Consider the following 20,572-nt stretch of genomic DNA (forward strand, 5'->3'; position numbering starts at 1 on the left):
TTCTAAACACCAACACGAGCTCTACTAACCCTTGCCAGAATAATTCTCTTCCAATTTTCAGCCATCACCACAACACAATTTCATCCATGGAAAACACATTTTTAAAAAAAATCGGAGGGGAAACACTCGAATTCCAAGTGGAGGTGCAAGTAGATATTTGAAAGGCGCAGGAAATAACTGCGAAAAAGGGCTACATAACGAAACGGGAAAGGAAAAGGGGTTGTTGTATCCCTATTTTCTTCCTGCACCCCACAAAATATAGTATTCTCATTTTACCTTTTAATAAAATATATTAAAAATCCTAAATCTACTTTTTATTCCCACTTTCTTTTTTGTTTCTTCTTCTTCAGAATCGTTGTGTCACCCTCCACCATATCCTCTTTTTGGATTGACCATTCCGGTGTTATGATGGTGAAGGAAAAATTTGAAAAAAGAGAAGAAGCTTGTATGGCATGAGAAGCTTGAGCCCGTAGAAAAGAAGAAATAGCTAGCAAAAGGCACATGGGTATAAAAAAACCTTTTTGAATTGAGTGATTCGGAAGGTATTTACAAATGTCCTAACACCCTACAACAGAACAAAACAATAATTTGACTAATATTTTTGCAAAAGAAATGAGTTAAACATAACATGTATTAACCTTTCACACTACAAAAAAAACCTTATTTAGAGGAGGTTATTTTGGGGAGGTTATAAAAAACCCCCTCAAATTAACATACTTTAAGATGTTTAATTTAAATTATCTAACTAACAATATTTGTGGGGGTTTTAATTCCTTTCAAGAGAAGTTTATAACCTCTTCAAATAAAAATATATTTTTATTCATCATCTTCTAATTCTTTTACATTTTTCCCTCTAAAAATTTTAGACTAAGTTTCATTTTAACAATTCTAAAATTTTATTCCCTCCAGATTTAAAACCCATCTGTGCCTAAAACCATTATTTTTCTAAAAGTTAATTTTTCTCTAAAAATCTTCTTACAATTCACCTGAACCCTAGCTCACTCTGCTCTCTGCTCACTCCTCTCACTCCGCTCACTCCGCTCACCTGAACCCTAGGTTCTGCAAAATCCCCAATTCCTAAGGTTTCATCTCCAACATCATCCGCACCTGTGAAATCAGTGGTTCCCAAGGTCTCATCTCCAACATCATCTGCACCTGTGAAATCAGCGGTTCCCAAGGTCTCATCTCCAACATCATCTCCACCAGCTGACTCACCACTATTACCTACTCCAACAGCATCCCCCACACCAGCCGAAGCACCAACAGCGCCAGCACCAGCACCGGCAACACCTAGGTTCTGCAGAATCCCCAATTCCTAAGGTTTAACTCTAACACCAATTGCTTTGGTCGTTTACTCCTAGTTAATTGCTATAAACCTTATCCCAATGATTATGGGTGTACATACCTTGAATTGCCTTACATAAAGCTCACCGATTCTAGTTGAGGAGTGTAGACTAAATTTCTCTTGGTTATCCGTATAGTAATGAAATTCTGTATTTGTGTAAGTGCATTGTTAGCAAAATGATATTCTCCAGTGGTGGCAGTGCTAGTGTCAGTGGGTGGAGAGAGATTAAACTTAGTGAGAATGATAAGAACGTTGTCTTTAGTTCCAACCTAATGGTAAATTTTTGGTGGGGTAATTGTAAATTGTCTCTGATAAAATACGCTGCAGTAACAACGACCAATTCAAGAAAAGAAAACAGCAGAATATTTCTTGACTTTTATGCTCATAAGTATTTGCAAAATCCCATTAACTGCATGCAAGTTATTTCTCTTGAATTGAATATTTCATCATGGTGTTCGTCTTTCCAACGCTTCTGTACATGAAGCTAAAACCTTTATCGATGCTTGTTGTATTGTTTTGTGCATTTCCACATTATGATGCTGCCAGTTCTTCTGATTCGGAAGCAAATGCTTTGTTGAAGTGGAAAGGCAGCCTTGACAGCCACAGTCAAGCTTCTCTCTCTCATGGAATGGCACTAATCCTTGCATCTGGCTGGGAATAGAATGTGATGATTCCCGTTCTGTTTCTCACATAAATCTTACACGTGTTGGATTAAAAGGTACACTTCAAACTTTTCCTTGTCTGGAAGTATTCCTCCACACATTAAACTGTTGTAAAACCATTTGTAATCTTTCCAAACTAAAGTATCTGAATCTTAGTGTCAATAGTCTCTCTGGTTCTATTCCTAATGAAGTGGATCATCTCCAGTCTCTTCTCACATTCAATATATTTACCAACAACCTCTCTGGGTCAATCCCTCCTACCTTAGGAACCTTGATCCTTTTAGAATCCATTCACCTTTTCGAAAATAAACTCTCTGGATCCATTCCTGCCAGTATTGGGAATTTGTCCAGGCTCACCCTGTTATCTTTATCTTCAAATCAACTCACCGGATCCATCCCTCCCCATATAGGAAATTTAACAAACGCCAAGGTCATATGTGTTATTGAGAATGAACTTACTGGCGAGATTCCAATAGAAATGGAGAAGCTTACTGATGAGAAAATTAAGTAAATTAGGCACGCCTTAATCTTAAGATGTCTTATCAATGCCCATTGCCATTTCTCTTTTCTTGGACTGTAGTGTAGCATGCATCATACACGACTAGCTACTCAGTCTTTCAGAGACAACCCCATTTTACATTTCCACACATCACCCAAATCTACATTCTTAATTTCCTTCATGTCCCAATTTTTTATTCAAAAACAGTTATTATAACACAATTTTTCCTTCAAATTTTATATTCCTTTTACAAATTTCTTATCCATTTTAATTCATGTCGTGGAAATAGGCTCAACTATTAAATTTTAAGTTTTACAGAAATTGTGAAAAGTTAGCACAATTTTATTGGATTTTAATTTTTACGAAAGTCGTCTAAAGCTGAAATAAACTGTGTAAATTGATTGCAACTGAAGTTGTATGTGGAAAGCATGACTTCAATGTAACTTGAATTGGATTGAAATTTGTAGGTTGACAAGACTTTGTCTAATAATATCTATCTTTGAAATAAAAACTATTTTATGTAAAAATTGATGTCATATATTATTACTAATTGTGTATATAAACTTATAATTTATTAAATTTAAAAATTATTTAGTGCAATTAAAAAAATACATAGGGTTTAGGAATACCGTGTAAATTATATAAGATAACATATTTTAAGATATAGTAAAAATTACTGGGGATATAACAAACTTTTTTTATTTCCTTCCAGACTTGAACTACATTGATCTCAGTCAAAATAATCTTCACGGTTATATGATTGTGTATTTTTTGTTATATTTCGGAATGAAATTGTCATAACAAAAAACTACTTAATTGATGTTGCAGGTTTCTCTTTTAAGTATTGCAATCTCACAGTTATCAAGGTTAGTAGAAACAAGTGTTTAATTTTTTTTAATTCATTATTTGATTTTATTTTCCATGAATATTGTATTCTTTCTTATGTGTTAGTGTATTTAAGTTTGTTTAGGAATATTTTTGAATGGATAAGTCTTGGATAACTAAGCCTCGAAATACAGTTGAATACTCAATTGGTTTAGAAAAATTCTTAGATTTTGCTTTTGAGAATGGAGCTTCTGGAGACACAATTCGATGTCCATGCCCCAAATGTGGGTTTGTGAAATGGCAAACTAGAGGCATAGTTGAAGAGCACTTGATTTTAAAACAATTTCCCATAAATTATGTTATTTGGAATCTTCATGGTGAAAGGCAAAGACAAGATATTTCTAGAAATGAAGATGAGTCACAAGAGGCATTTCATTTTGAAAATGCAATGGAAACAATGATAAATGAAGCATTGGGACATTATAGGCAAGAAGGTACTAATACAGGCAGATCACAACCACTGGGTGAAGATGATGTTAGTAATGAAAGACCAAGGGAGAATCATAATGAATTTAATGAGTTTCTCAATGACGGAAATCAAATATTGTGTGATGGGAGCAAGTACACAAAATTAGAATTTGTAATCAAATTATATCATAGATGTTAATAAGTCGTGTTTTTCCAATATATTTTTCATTATTCAAGTTTTGAGTACGATGGTTGCAGTAAGATTTATATGCATAGTGTGAGAATTAGGTAGTTAGTTATTGTCTGTATCTGTGTTGTAGTTAGCTTTATTGATTGTTGTAGTAAGATTTATATGCAGTGTGAGAAGTACTGGTCCATTGCCTTTTATATATGGTGTAAAGTAGTAACTGCTGAGACTATATGTTCTTTTCATGGAGAACAAGCCATGAAAAGAAACGAAGGATCCTTCTAGGAATTAAGAGTAGGAAGAATATGGATTCTATTCACATTATTTATGACGTTGATTTTCGAAAATAGATTCTAATAAATTAATATATATTATTTTACATTTTACTGTTTGTGAGATGTGAATCTGACACTGTTTACTGAGTAGTGTTAGTTTTTGTTTGTTAGAGTATACTTTTATCAAATATTAAGTATGAATTTTCTTATAGTTTGGAAGTATTTATGAGTGAGAAATAGTTGGGGATGAAATGTAGGGTTTATTCTTCTGGTAATTATTAAAGCTGCTATTCTGAGAGACATGGGCTTGCTTGTTGCAGCTGAAGCCCTAATGAAAATGATATTCGAAAAGCAGGAGTGATTTGACCAATAAGTTATTATTTGTCTTAACAAAATTGTGAATGATGAATAATGATATATTCAAAATTTTATCTAAACATCCAATCTTGATAACTCATCTAACTTTTTCGTTCTTAACAAGTCTTCTTTGATAAATACTGATTCTATTATGATTTGTGGTACTTTCAGTAGGACAAGGATTATATATAGGCTGGATTGTCCTTTATGATGTTGTGAAATTATACCATTTGCTTTTTAGAAACCCCTTTTTTTATGGGTTTGGTCTGATTGTAGTTCTAATATCAACAAACATTGGCCCAGACATTGTCACTACTTTAACTTGAATTCTATTGTTTATTATATATAACATCGTTCTTTCACTTTCAACTTAGATTACATAAGGACTTGGTTCATGCCACTCCCCTACATCGATCTCACTAACCCTCACTTATTTAATTGGTGCATTATTGTACTTCACAGAATGATCCAAACTAACTGACACATTATTGTACCTTGTGCATGAGCTACACGTCTTGAATTCTATTGTTTATATATTATTTTCAAAATGTGAGCACATGTAATTAAGTTTATTTTATTAATATTTTTTATATTATTTCAGCAAGCTCGTGATGCAAATGAGTCAGAGTCTCCTTTGGGAACAAGACAATCATCTGATGGAAGTAATCTTTAGGAAATTTATGATATTGATTTAGGATCAAAGTATACTTAGTTTATTATGAATTGGGATCACATTTCTTTCTTTGTAACTATTTCTGCAATAGGATTACATTGACTTCTAGTTTATCCTTATGTAACATACAATTGTCTCTCAATTTATTTTTCTAAATTCCTTCCTACTCAGGGGTTTTTGTTCTATGATATCAATTTTTTATTCAGAGAAATCATATTTGTTTGGTATTTAATAATTTTAAAAAAATAAATTTATTTAATTTTCAAATTAAAAAAAAAAGAAGAAAAGAAAGAAATTGGTGAAAATAGGTAGTTATTATATATGTTAATAATCATTAAACAAAAAAAAATATTATATATTTTAATAATCATTAAATAAAAAAACTGACAAAAATATAGAAAACTTTTGTGATCAAATAGTTGAAAATAAAAGAGGTTAAAACCCCCCACAAAATAATAGTCAGTAATAGAGGAGGTTTTTAACCTCTGCAGAAAAACCTCCGCAAATTGAACATGATACCAGGGGTCGCAAAAAACCCCCGCAGATAGTTTGTGGCGACTCAAACTTCGGCGGTTTGAAAAACCCCCGGAATTTATTTTGCGGAGGGTGAAAACCTCCGCAAATCGAAAAAAAAACCTCCTCTAAATAACCTTTTTTTTGTAGTGTCATTGGTTACATTCAACGATAATAGACCAAGTCTCCAAGTTTCACTTCTTTTACTAGATGGCAAGGTAAATGCCCCATCCCAATGAAGAATGAAGGAGGAAACACTACAAAAAAGAAGGGCATTACCGAAGGCCAGAAGCCCTCGGAAACAGCCCAAAACCGTCGGTAAAAGGTAATTACCGAAGGCTTATCGACGGCCAAAGAGCCCTCGGTAAATCCCTTGTCGCTAACATTTACCGAGGGCTTTTGCCCTTCGGTAATTACCGAAGGGCAAAGGCCCTCGGTAATTACCGAAGGGCAAAGGCCCTCGGTAAGGCCTTGAGAAATAATAATAATAATAACTTCAGAAGCAGATACTTACAACTTCAAGAAAATCGAAGTTTCACAAGTAATTGCAATAACTAATATAGTAGTATCACATATCAAGGTCAATCCTGGTAATTTACACAAGAAATTAAAAGGATAAAAACAAAACAACCATAAAAAATATAACTTCTTCCAGCTTCAAAATTCTGTATGGTTTCATCTTCCGTGCACGTGAAGTAACCTAACTACCTTGACATATCATAATCTTGAGGGTATGCAAGTTGTTGTTCTATCTGCCAGCTCAACTTGGAAGCAACACCCTCATGGCAGGGAACGTAATCCTGTGAATTAAACACAAAAATAATTCATATTACTCAATTGCATAGTTTTGCACAACAAAAGTTGATTACGTAGAATAAGCTTGATGACATAAATGTGCATGTCCTCAGACATCCAAGAAAAGTTTTGTTTTGTGCGTCTATAAATCTTTTATTTACTGTTTTCATATACAGTATGAAACCAGAGAAACCTTTGTTTTGATGTGACTTTTCCAATGAAATCAAAGAAAGTGGTTTTATGTGAGATAGTTGCTTCAAACTGTGAGAATCAAATTAAAAAGGAGTTGTGTAATGCCCACAAAGCTTCACTAGACTTTTCAAAATGAGTATAAGGTTGATTCAAAAGGGTAAACGTCAAAATCTATTTTAAACAATATGGAAATATAATTTTAGTAAGGAAACATTACCTCCAATTTCTTCACTAGCTTCTTTGTTGTTGGTGCTGATACAATTATGTGACGAGCATTTGGACTGATAAATCCCTCTTCCACGGCTTTGTGAATAAATGACAGCAAGGAGTTAAAGTATCCATCAATATTTACTAATCCCACCTACAATTTTTAGAAGGTCAAACCTAACTAGGATGCAAACACCAGTCAACTAAAGGAACATAAAACATTTACTAACATGATTCCCATAATGATCGAGTCAATTACCGGCTTGTCATGAATCCCAAGTTGTGCCCAGGTTATGACTTCAAGAAGCTCCTCTAGAGTCCCATATCCACTGCATGTGATTTTCATGAGTTTCTTCAAGAATTGAAAGCACACATATAGAATGAAAAAGTCAAATTGAAAGAAGGGTTTAATAGAAAAGGGAAGTACAAATTTAATTATAAAGTTTGAAAACTGTATTTCAATTATTTGTTTGTTTTTTAGGTATGATTGTGGTATCTATGACCCTAGCATTTAGTACTACCAACTTGTTGTTGAAACAGAATCATGGATTTGGCAGTGTCAAGGGAGAGTTCATCAGAGATCATGAATTGACCCTCCTAGGGAATCCTCTTTCCTACGAGGGACATCTAAGATAAGGTTCTAAATACTCAAACTTTGAGTTTGAGGTAATTCTATGCTTTTGACAAGTTTCCTAGCTTCATTCCACTAGTTTAGACATGTTAGGATGTTCACATTACTTAAAATAAGTGTACATTAGGACAAGTTGCAAATTCTCACCTTTTAAGTACACTTTTTTAGGTTCCAACTACTCAAATTTTGAGTTGTATCTAATTCTTTGCTTTTGAATAGTTTCCTAGGTTCATTTCACTACTTTAGACATGTTAGGATGTTCACATTAGTTAAAATAAGTGTACATTGGGTCTAGTTGCATATTTTCACCCTTTAAGCACACTTTTTAGGTTCTAAATACTCAAACTTTGAGTTTGAGGTAATTCTTTGCTTTTGACAAGTTTCCTAGCTTCATTCCACTAGTTTAGACATGTTAGGATGTTCACATTACTTCAAATAAGTGTACATTAGGTCAGGTTGCAAATTCTCACCTTTTAAGTACACTTTTTTAGGTTCCAACTACTCAAATTTTGAGTTGTACCTAATTATTTGCTTTTGAATACTTTTCTAGGTTCATTTCACTACTTTAGACATGTTAGGATGTTCACATTAGTTAAAATAAGTGTACATTGGGTCTAGTTGCAAATATTCACCCTTTAAGCACACTTTTTAGGTTCTAAATACTCAAACTTTGAGTATTAGGTTATTCTTTGCTTTTCACTACTTTCCTACCTTGATTTCACTAAGTTAGACTTTTTAGGATGCTTACATACCTTAGAATGAGTCTACATTAGGTGAAATGACAATTTCTCACCTTATAAGTACACTTTGTAGGTACTAAATACTCAAACTTTGAGTTTTAGGTTATTCTTTTGATTTTTATGGATTTTTTACAATGTTTTAGTCATATCTTTACATTTGGAAACATAAACCTGCACATGCCAACCCATAATCGAAAATTGGAGCAAACAAATTTTCAAACACCACTTGATTTGAACACTGCACTAGGAAAATGCTTGTAATTTGGTGGTTTTAAACCCAATATTGATTGGAAGTCATTCAAAAGCTCAATTGATGCATCAAACAACTTTGTATCATCATTTTAAAGATGTTTAAACAGTGAAACAGTTTGAAAACATCTTGCAATGTGAATTCACTGGTTCACTCCATTTTAAAGCCAATTTTGATGGTTTAAGAGATGATTATGCATATAGGTATAAAAATGACCATTTGAACAGTGCACACAACTTTAAAATGGAAAAATAAACTTGCTCAAACTTTGTATATGCACAAACATAGCAAGATTCAACAAATCATACTTGCTATAGCCAAATATGCATGAAAATGTCACCAAAACTGCACCAGAATTTAGAATTCAGTGAAATGAAATGAAGACAACAGTTGCAATGACTCTAAGACATCCTAAAACACTTGATATAACTGCAGAGAATCAGCTAGAAGAATTTAAACACCTAAGACACAAGCAAAGATATCAATCACGGTGAAAAGATTAATCAAAAAAGCAATAACAACACCTTGTTTCAGGATTTATTAGCAACTCAACTATGCTTTTTGCACTTTAGTGATTAATACAGGTTGCTATTACTTGGAACATGTTTAATATCATTAAACAAACTTGCACATTGCTTAAGAAACAAAAAACTTCCACTGAAACAGAGTTATGAGATTGCACCAGATTTATTCTATTTTGTGCAGAATTTTTGAAACAGAATCATGTTTTAATTGATGTAGCACATATAATCAAGGCTAGACATTGTCTCATTGACTTATATGATTCATAAATGGCTACAAATGCACTGCAACTAGAGAAAAGAATCAAACCTTAGCTGGAAAACAAATTCTGCACTAGAAAAAGTCCCTAGTTTGGTGGTTTGATACTCAAAAACATATGCAAGTGATTTAAACACACAACTGAATGTTCAAGCAACTTTGTTTGATGATTTTAATTGTCTTTAAACTATAAAATGAGTTATAAACAGCCTGCAACTCAAAATCACTACTCCACTTCTATTTTAACTCAAAAAGTGATGGTTTAGAAAGATAAACCCAAAATCAACCCTTGCTATTCCAAATCAGTTGTGGATACTTTTGCATCAAGGAAAGCACATCAAATAAGCTATGAAGTGCATTTCCACAGCTTGACTTCTTAAACCATATGACTGAACAGTTTTCAACTTATCACCATGCTAGCTTTGCTTTGAATCATTAATTCGAGTTTAATTTCACCTAGTTGATATTTTCCAGCTTGGTTCAGTGTTAATACCTATTTCAAAGTTGTTTGCATTATTGTTTGGTCCTTTGTTTCACTAAAACTCAGTTTGGGGTGTGAGGTTGCTTATTTTCCTGCATAATGGGGTGTTAGGAGGTCATATTATGATCTATGTTGTTTCTGTACCAATTCCCAGCTTAAACAAATCTAATTTCATAATATAAAGTTACTGGAATTGATTAATTGACCTTAGAGCAACTTGTGTGCATTTTCACATCTCAAAACCTCATTTTGAGTTCATTTTTGCTATAAGTGGATGTTGTCAAGTCTGATTTTAATTTTACATTGCAAGTAGACTTGGTTGGATTAAGTAAAAGCCTAGAATCAACAAAGTTAAATTTCCAGATAAAGCTAAATTCAACATATCACAATTTTCAGATAAAGATAAAGTTCAGGACTCCCCTGAACTTGAAGCAGAACATTGAGATATTGATCAACCAAAAATACAGCAGGAATATCAAATATTCGTTTCATGTTTGTAGAAATTTTGTTAGATATTTTAAGCAACGAGTTTGCAGATTCCCTTAGTCACTTGCCACTTACCATCTTATGTTAGACTTGCTTACCTCAATTTACACACTTGTCCCAGTTTAACCCTTTAGTGGCTCAGTTAGTGTTGATAAGCATCATTTACTCCATTTTCTTCTCTGTCTTGAACCAAGACCTATCATTTACTTTCACCTCTCTTCTATACTCTTCCTTGATCACTATAAATAGCTATATATTGAGAAACTACGTTCTTTGTATCTCACAGTAACTCTTAACCTAGTAGCAAACATGAATACCAAAACCACTTTCTTCTTTTACTCCTTAGGCACACATTTATCTCTCTTCTCCGAATATATAAATTTAGCCAGTAAAGAACATACCTCGACGCGTCTCCAATAGCCTCCCTTGACGAAGACAGGCACCCTCACGTCACAGGAGCACCCTCTTGACAACAACGTGCACACACCATGATGTTAATGGACCACCCTCTTGACGGCAACGCCAACACACTGGTGGAACACCACTCAAACCCTACCCACACAATGCCACCGGACAGACGGGAAAGGGAAAGGGAAAGGGAGAGGGAGAGGAAGAGAAACGTCAAACAAAAACGAGAGGAAGAGAATGGGAAGCACAAATTGGGGACGAGAACGGAGAAGGAGGAAATGGGGGAGCACCACGCGAAGTCGATATAGGTATAGGGTCGTGTCTTACGAAATTGGGGACGACCTCCTACAATAGCCCCAATTAATTAGTTTAAGGGGTCGAGCCTCTTACCGAAGGCCATAAACCCCTCGGTAATGCTCTTTTGACCTTCGGTAACAACATTTCATTATGCCCGTCTGTAATCCTCAATTTGACCGTCGAAAACACTTATTTACCGACGACCCTTAGGCCTTCGGTAATAAACCTTCGGAAATAAGCTAAATTCTTGTAGTGAAAAAGAATTTCCAAATGATGTTGTAGCTTATCAAGATCTAAGACACCCAATCTTTTACAACGCAACTCTTTGAAAAATGAGCAATACTCCACCAATACTGCAACCACACGGTCAGGTAAAACACTGCATAAAACTATTGGAAGTAAATGTTGCACGAGGATTTGACAATCATGATTCTTAAGGCCAAATATCCTAGAGTTTTCATCATCAATGCATCGATATATGTTAGTCGAGTAACCGTTTGACATCTTCACATTAATGTATTTAGAAATATGTATGTTTGTTCTCTTGTCATTATAAATAGTAAAAAAATATATTTTCCATTTTTATTTGGCCAAAGCTCTTCTTTTAGATCTTAACGAGCTTGAAGATGATATTTTTATTTTTCATCTCGATATTCATAACATCAAGATTATGAGGTAAAATATTGTTCCTCCGACAAGGAAGACTAAAAAATATGCCTTTTAACTTCCATTAACTCGCTCTACTATTTGACTCAAGATTTCCATCAAAGGTTATAGCATCAAGTTGTTTCAAAATTTCTAACCCACATAATAATTTTGTTTCAGCTTTTTCTTCAATTCTACCATCAAATTGTTTCTTCATCAATCTAAACTTATAACTTCCTCTAAAAATCGTGAAGGATCCATGAAACACCATTTGTTGTTATGTCTTAATTGACAAGAATAATATATCAAAATTACAAGTTGGACAAGCATAACTAGTATAGGTATTCCATCTAGATGGAGTTCAATGTCTAGGAAGATCGCTAATTGTACACATGAGAGTTGCTTGCAATACAAACATATCTTTTAAAAAGAAATATTTGCACTCTTTTTACCCACAACTCATTTAACTCTTTCACTAAAGGTTGTAGGTACACATCTATCTTATTTCCTGACACTTTTTTTCCAAGAATGATCATACAAAGAATAAAAGATGATTGTTTCATGCGTTCCCAAAGAGGTTGATTTATGAAATTAAAATCACTGGCCATATACTATGATTATTATTCATGCTTCAATAAGAATTGAAGCCATCGGTTGCAAGGCTAAGGAAAACATTTATAGGGTTCTAGAGAAAACTTAGGGTGAAGTTGATCAAAACTCTTCCATGCTTTAGTGTATCTTAGATGCCTTAACAATCCATTCAGATTACTATTTAAAATATGTCCTCTCATGGACTTTGTATTTTAGGACACATGAATAACCTTTGCAACCTGGTTTCAAGGGAAAGTAACCTAAGACCTTTGTTGTTAGTTTCTTTTTGTCCCATTGCCTTTTTCTTTCCATCGAGATTTATTACAATATTTGCAATTCTCTAGTTTCTCATATTTTTCCCAGTATAACATGCATTTTGTTTGGCAAACATCTATCTTGGTATAGTTAAGACCGTTAAATATAGTAAAAATTATGTATATGATTAATCTCTCTTGTGTTGCATATATACATAGGATACTCTATTTATAATAGAAGAAATATGGGCTAAGTCCAAAATAAAAATAAGAAATAATAACAAACTAACTAAAGATAAAAGAAAAAGATAATATATCTAACACTCTCCCTCAAGCTGGTGTATACAAATCATATGTACCAAGCTTATTATTAATAGAATCAGTAAAGACATAGTGAAAACATCTCCTTCTACATTCGAGTGACACTGAATTGTTAATGATTTGCAAAGACGACATAGAAGACGAAATAGCCCCAGAAGACTCCCCCTTAGCAAAAAATGAGGGAAGTTACTCCATATAAATATCTTCTTTCAAATCGTCATTGAGGAATGCATTGTTAACATTTAGTTGATACAGATGAAATTATTAAAGAGCCACCATAACTATAAATAAACTAATAAAAGTCATCTTTTCCATTGGAAAAAAAATCATATATCGACGGGTCCAATGCACCGATGACATAAGAGAGGTTAGAAGAGACAACAGAAGAAGCCACGGAAGAACAATAGAGAGAGAAACCCTAAAAATCCAAGATTCTCCAGTCAAGGTACCTAAAAGAGGAAAAAGAGCAACCTTGATGTCCTGAATAGATGCTTGAGAGGAAACGGGATGTGCATGCTGTTAAGACGGACCTAAAAGAAGAAAAAGAGTGACCTCAATGCTCTAAATCGTTGCTTGAGAGGAGACTGGACATGCAACCACATACGACAAAAAAAGGAGTAGATCCATAACTTTGAAAGGCGTTAAGAGTGCGTAAGAGCTCCAATGAAGGCGTCGTTAATGGCATGATGGTCACCTAACTGCGACAATCAAAATTGTATGGTCATCGACCAAAATTGAAACTCTAATGGGTGACGGTAGATGACAGCACCGCCGACAAGAGTAAGTGTAGTGGTAGAGGTGACGAAATTTTTTCCTAAAAATATCTTAGGCTCTGATACCATATTAAATATAGTAAAAACTATGTATAAGATTAATCTCCATTGTGAATATACACATAGGGTACTCTATGTATAATAGAAGAAATATGGGCTCAGACCAAAATATAAATAAGGAATAATAACAAACTAACTAAAGATAAAATATAAAGACAAGATAAAGATAATATATCTAACAAAGACGTAGCTTATAAATCATCTTCTTAGGCTCATAAAAAAGATAACTTTGTTTATTTTTACACCTTGCATATAACTCTTGGTTACAATCTTTAAGCAACTCATCATATTCATGAAAAAGTCATATGCAAATTTAGAACATCCATCATATACATCAAAATTCACATCATGTTGTTTATTCATCCTAAATACATCATTTATCATATCTATCACTGAATTTTCATTTTGTAATGGCACAATTCCTACTTTTATGCTTATGTTTCCCCGTGCCAAATCTAGACTTTGTAATTTTTTTTAAACTGCTTACAAATCAAGTGGTCAAACACAACATTTGTTGTTCCCATTTATTAGAGTGACATCTAGGACATGGACACCTTATTGCACCATTAACGGATCGATTCTCATATGCAAAATCCAAAAGCTTATTTAATCCATTCAAATATTCATTTGTATTTCATGGTATATCAATCCATGATTTATCCATCTAGTTGTGTTCAAGGAAAAAAAATATTTATAACAAGCCAACTAAAAGTAAGTTAAGCCCACAAATTGTTGGATTTCATCCAATTCTTTATATCTAGCTAGGAAAGAAGTGAAAGGGTTAATTGTTGATTGAAGGTCACACCAACTAATAAGAGACAACTAAAATGATGCATTAATTAATAATTTCAATTAAAAGGTGAGTTATCTTCATCTGTGCCAGTACCATACCATGAATCATAATTTTTTCTTCTCTACAAATCCTTTCAGACTCATAATTGGGTTTTGAGTTGTAAAACAGAGATCAAAATAGAACAACCACACCTACAACTATGAATCACTCTCACTTAATTCTCGCTCTCGATTCTTGATCTAGTTTAAATCTCACTCTCAACACTCGCTCTCGCACAACTTGAAGTTACGGAAAAACACTAGAAGGAGGGTTGAATAATATTTTCATAGCTCCTTTTTGCGACTATAAGACTAATCGTGATGTACGATGAACTTGTAAGCTAGATGTGCTTCATCTATAAACGTTATTCTGTCGAGATCGTTTATAGCACTAGCTTCAAACTCATTTTCCAAGAGATTTGTAGACAAGAATTAATGCTCGTTGAAGATATGTTGTTGACTTGTGTGTTTGGAAACTATTTCCATAGAGAACTAGTCGTTTACTAAATAAACTGTAATACACAAAAGATTTTTATATTGGTTCACTCGATAGAGATATGTCCAATTCTCCTATAAATTAATTTAGAGGGTTCCAATAAATATTCAATAAAGTACATTTGAGTATTCTAACCACTCTTGGTATCTCTAGTCAAACTGAGTAATCACTGTTACTTTGACTAGTTGAGTTTCACCCACTCTTGGTTGTGCAATATTCTTCACCCACTCTTGGTTGTGTAAAATTATTCACCACTCCTAATATCCCTAGACACTTCTGGTATCCCTCTAATACACTATCTAATTAAGTTTAACACACTCTTGATTGTCCTTGTTCAACAATAACCTCTTGTTACTACGACCTCGACTAAGTTTCACCCACTCCTGGTTGTTCAATATTATTCACCACTATTGGCATCCCTAGTCAGCGAATAGTCTTTCGTTAGCTTAGAGTATTTGAGTATTTGCACCACTCCTGATATCTCTAATCAGCGGATAACCTCCAATTATACTAGATCAGTTGAGGATTCACACCACTCGTGATATCCTTGATTAGCGAATAACCTCTAGTTACCTTAGATCAGTTTAGTATTCACACCACTCCCGGTATCCCTGATAAGCGAGTAACCTCTAGTTACCCTAGATTAGTTGAGTATTCAAACCACTCCTAGTATCCCTAATCGGCGAATAACCTAAAGTTATCAATTTAGTATTCGCAATACTCCTAGTACTAGACAATTCTGATATCTTTTGATACGCTGCCTAGATTTCCTCAACTCTCTTGAGTTAAGTTGCAAGTATTTTTATTCTTTTCAGAATTGCAATCAATTGATTGCTTACAAGTTGTTTAGACTATTACTCTTATAGAGAGGGTATGTGTTCAATACAATACAATTTATAGACTCGCTTAGTGTCACTTTCTTTTCTCTCTTCTCTCTTCTTACAAAAGTAAGGTAATATTACAATAAAGCTTTGAGAGATGTTCTTAGTACTTCGCTCTATCACTCTCTTTTCTCTCTTCTCTCTTCTTACAAATGTAAGCAAATATTACAATAAATATTTGATAAATAATCTTAGTACTTCGCTCTATCACTCTGTTTTCTCTCTTCTCTCATCTGACAAAGGTAAGTGTACATTCTAATGAAGCTTGGGAGTATTCTTTTTTCTTGACCTCTTTTCTTCCTCTATATTCTTAATCAAGGAGTTTTAACTTTTATAGTTTAAAGAGATTTTTTTGCTCAACCTTGATGATGTTATATCTTTATATTCTTCTCTTTTTCCATCATCATCTTTTTCTTTTGTTGATATTTTACTCATACACCTTTGATGAAAGTAGTCGTTCAGATGGTGCTAGTCTTGATATTTGATAATATGACCATTTGACGAAGCTTTTCTTGGAATTTGATCTTGTTAGAAATTATGAGGCTTGTTTCTCAACACCAAGAGGGGGGTTGAATCGATGATTTATAAAAACATTCACTTTTAAAATCTTTTTTCAAAAATAGAATGATCTTGAAATCTTTCTTTCACGGTAAGCAAAGTATGTACGCAATGAAAATGTAAAGAGATAAGGAGAGAAGATCAAACATAGTTTTTATCCTGGTTCGGCCTCAATTCCTACATTCAGTCACCCTTTCAATCAACCACGGATTGAAGGATATTTCACTATAATGATTGGAGAATTATACCAAAGGTTTTACAGTGAACACACTCTCTCAATGTAAACATATTTCTCACTCAAACAATCAAATATAGAAACGAATACACCTGCACATACAACACCACACGGTCTTGTTGTAGTATCCCTTTGAGAATCCCCTCTCAAAGTCCAAGAGCTCCTCTCTCTTCTTCTTGTTGCACACGAACAGGGAACAACACAATCATCAAGTGCATATTTCCTTTCTGATCACAGCAAGTACACCTTCAGTAGTGCAGATTTGATCAGTATATCAAAGCTCTTGAATCTTCTCTCAAGAATTGGTCAAGGCTCTTTACAATCTTTGCTTCTTGATTCTTGGAGCGTATGTGCAATCTTTAAATCTTTCTAAGATCAAAACTATAACATATGAAATTGTTATAATGATAAAAAGTCTACAGAATTACAAACAATGTGTCAATTTATAGTTTCTGTCATATCAGACGCAAAGTAATCGATTACGTTAGTAATGTAATCGGTTATATAAAACAGGTGTAACAGTATTATAACTAACTCAGCTCTTAATTGAATACTCAATTAATGTAATCGATTTGCATTTAATGTTAGTCAAACATATTTAAAAATATGATCGTTAAAGCAGTTATGACTAGCATGAAATCAGTTTTCAAAACATAACAGACTTAATTGAATACACAACATATGTAATCGATTAAGCTTAACACTTAAACAGATTTTGAAAACTTTTCTTCTCAAAAACTCATCACAGCACATTTGAAAAAGATATATGCAAACACATGAGTTTTAATCGATTTAACAACTAATGTAATCGATTCAAACTAGTTGTTTTGCCATAGTTCAAAACATAAGCTCTCTAATGACCTTAATTGATTACTACAACATTGTAATCGATTATGTCATGCAAATATGCTTTTGTGCTTGTGGTTTTCATTACACATAAACATACAGTGTGCATACATAAATATAATTAAATCATAATCACAATAGTATGCATAAATAACACAGTATGCCCAACATATGCATTTGTCACAATATATGCATTTATCACAGTATGTGCATATAACACAGTAAGTATGTACATATTCTACATATGTTTAACACAACACAAAAACACTTTTTTGTTGTGACATGACAACATTCATGTGTTGTTTCTATTAATGTGTTGTAATCATCAAAAATAACATAACAAGGATTGGGTTCAGTTATCACATTGCTCTCTCTGTCAACAGATCTCTTATGGCTATCAGTGTAGGTATTTGTCGTAAGATGGAGTTTTTTTGTCAAAGCAGACACACTTTTTCAGAGCTTTATCAAAAACAGGTTTGACTTTTCATTTGGCACAAATTTTGATGAAAGGATCATCCTTCTTATATCTTCTTCTTTCTAACATTCGCATTTGATCTGCATAAGGTATGACAGATGAATGCTTGTAGTAGTTATCCTGCACAAGTTAGAATAGATGTTTATACAACAAGTATGTCTTATTTTCTATTTACCTTGACGTTTTCAACCGTTGGATATTTAATGTTGTTCAATGTTTGTTCAGAAGACTCAAGACTTTATGTTTATTTATTGTTTTACTAAGGGTGTGTTTGTTATCGTTTAGCCTTAAGACGTTTTTTAGTTAGTATTTTATTTGGTATTTTCAGTTTTTGCTAGAGGTGGGTTGTACTGTTTCTCAGTCGCGTTCTCCAGAGACAAGAACATTCCGTAAATGTCTCTTTGTACCTATCGTCTACTTTTGATATACTTCAGATGAAGCAGGTGAATGTGTGTAGTATTTCAGCAAATATCTTCTATCTATTTTGTTATTTTTGAATGTTGAGCATTTAATGAAATTTAATACTTGTTTAGAACAACAAAGTGTTGTTTCAATTTTCTACTGTTGAGGTAGCGTTTATCAATAAAGTTTTTTCTATGATACCAAGCGTTAAATTGGAACTTCATTGTTGGACGAAGTAAAGATTTTAGCTTATGGTACCGTCTAGGTTGATGTAAATACTTTTTGAAATGTTGCCTTTAAGGGCTTGAGCGTTTAGCACTTATCTTTTCTTTCTTAACCTTTTTTATAGTTATAGAGGGTTTGGTCAGGGACATTGTCTTGACACCTTTTTCCTTCTTTAGAGTTTAACTGAATACCCTTAGGTATAGATAGCTTATGCGTTTAGCATAAATCTCTTTCGACGCTTTGACTTATGGATCGTTTAGTGTTGTGTCTGGAAGCTTTTATCCTACTTGTTTTTCTAAGATTTATTCACTACAAAAATACATGGAATTACCGACGGAAATATTTTCGTCGGTAAAGGATGCATTACCGACGGATTTTATCGACAGATGTAAATAATGTAATTACCGACGAATATTTGTCCTTCAGTAATTATCGATGGACAAAATATGTTGGTAAAGTCTTCAGTAATTATCGACGGACAAAATCCGTCGGTAATTCCGTTGATAATACATATTTTAGTTATCGTCGATCAAAAGCCGTCGGTAAAGCCTTCGGTAATTATCGACGAACAAGTTCTGTCGGTAAAAAGAGTGGCAAAATTCCCGCCCATTTTTTCTCTCTCTGCGCGAAGAAGACTATTTTTCTATCTCACAAAACACTTTCGTCATTTTTTCTTTCCTCTCATCTCAAGAACATTTCTCACCTTCTCTACAACCATTTTTCTCTCTCGTGAAACCATCTTCCCACACTACCACCGCTGCCGTTGGAGAGTGCCACCGCTGCCGTTGGAGAGCGCCACCGCTGTCGTGGGAGAACGCCACCGCTGCCGTGGGAGAACCACGCGGAGCGCCACTGCTATCGTTGAAGACTGCCATCGCTGTCGTTGGAGAGCGACACCGCTGCCGTTGGAGAGCGTTACTACTGTTGTTGGGGAGCGCCACCGTTGCCATGGGAGAACGCTACCATTGTCGTGGGAGAACCACTGCCGTCGGAGAACCATGCAGAGTAGTGCTGCCGTCGGGATGCTAAAAAACGAATTGGGGATTTTTCCCAACTTTAGGGTTTCTAAAACAATTGGAGAACCTAAGTAGAGCCTTTGATTTTGGTTTTGGAATGAATTGGATTGTTGTTTTGATTTAGGAATGAAGAAAGTTTGATAAAAAAAAATTAAAATCTGAGAAAACCGAAGAAGGGAAAAGAGGAAGAAGATGAACCAGATCGAGATATTTACCAACAGACTTACCGACGGCTTTTTCCTTCGGTAAGTATCGACGGATTTTTGTGGTAATTACTGACGGATTTGGCCTTCGGTAATTACCGACGGCCATAATAATCCATCGATAAATATTACCGACAACGCTATTTTCGACGGATCAAACTCCGTCGATAAACCGTCGGAAAAATGACATTATCGACGAATTTTGGACGTTTTCGACGGATTTTGGTCGTCGGTAATAATTGTTTTTTTGTAGTGTTTCTATGTTGATGGATGACTTGGGAATCTTGTTTCTATCGTTGTTTCTATCTATCTAATTTTCAAATCCCCTTAGATCCACTCCCTCAAATCCACTCAAAAGAACAAGGCCTTAGACTTAGTGGTTTTATCCTAGCATTTGATATTTATATCGCTTTCCTTTTATGAGCATATTTAAAACTGCTTCGTTTTATATTGTCTGTTTAAATTTCAAAACCAAATGTTGTCCCAATACAACTCTTGTTCAACTCTCGTTCTCTCATCTCCACGAGTAATAACTCAAAACAACATAATCAAAATAACCCGTCACAGTAACAATACTAGGAAAAAAAAGTTAAAGCAGAAATCTCAAAGCAAAATTACTAAAAATGGAGATGTAGTTGAAGAAGAAGGAACCTACAAGTAGTTGCTCTAACTAATTGATCCTCGAAAGT

General features: G+C 34.0%; 1 protein-coding gene and 1 long non-coding RNA gene across 3 annotated transcripts; one reads left to right on the forward strand and one right to left on the reverse strand.

Moving 5' to 3' along the window:
- Positions 1–913: 913 nt before the first annotated feature.
- On the forward strand, positions 914–5,457 carry LOC148197037 (uncharacterized). Of its 2 annotated transcripts, XR_015780042.1 has the most exons (4): positions 914–1,320; positions 1,892–2,063; positions 3,335–3,372; positions 5,220–5,457. It is a non-coding gene; the product is annotated as an uncharacterized LOC148197037 (long non-coding RNA). The 2 variants fall into 2 exon arrangements; XR_015780043.1 differs by lacking the exon at positions 3,335–3,372 and having other exon boundaries at positions 916–1,320.
- Positions 5,458–6,327: 870 nt separating this feature from the next.
- Positions 6,328–11,305, reverse strand: LOC148197038 (cytokinin riboside 5'-monophosphate phosphoribohydrolase LOG1-like). The gene is made up of 4 exons (XM_088092243.1): positions 10,768–11,305; positions 7,258–7,350; positions 7,009–7,152; positions 6,328–6,604 (listed from the first exon to the last, which is right to left on the reverse strand). Exons 2-4 carry the CDS (start codon positions 7,342–7,344, stop codon positions 6,509–6,511), a joined length of 327 nt encoding a protein of 108 aa, XP_087948369.1. The 5' UTR covers positions 7,345–7,350; positions 10,768–11,305; the 3' UTR covers positions 6,328–6,508.
- Positions 11,306–20,572: the final 9,267 nt, after the last annotated feature.

This window comes from Vigna umbellata, chromosome 6 (genome assembly GCF_029865625.1).
Source record: "Vigna umbellata cultivar VRB3 chromosome 6, Vumbellata_1.0, whole genome shotgun sequence".
NCBI classification, from domain to species: domain Eukaryota; kingdom Viridiplantae; phylum Streptophyta; class Magnoliopsida; order Fabales; family Fabaceae; genus Vigna; species Vigna umbellata.

Bases quoted from the DNA above. Each gene is read 5' to 3' on its own strand.
- LOC148197038 (XM_088092243.1), bottom strand. From the start codon at position 7,344: ATGAAAATCACATGCAGTGGATATGGGACTCTAGAGGAGCTTCTTGAA. The intron at 7,153-7,257 runs GTAATTGACTCG...TAAAAATTGTAG, and splicing joins TTGGGATTCATGACAAGCCG to GTGGGATTAGTAAATATTGA. The intron at 6,605-7,008 runs GTAATGTTTCCT...TTTAATTCACAG, and splicing joins AGCTAGTGAAGAAATTGGAG to GATTACGTTCCCTGCCATGA.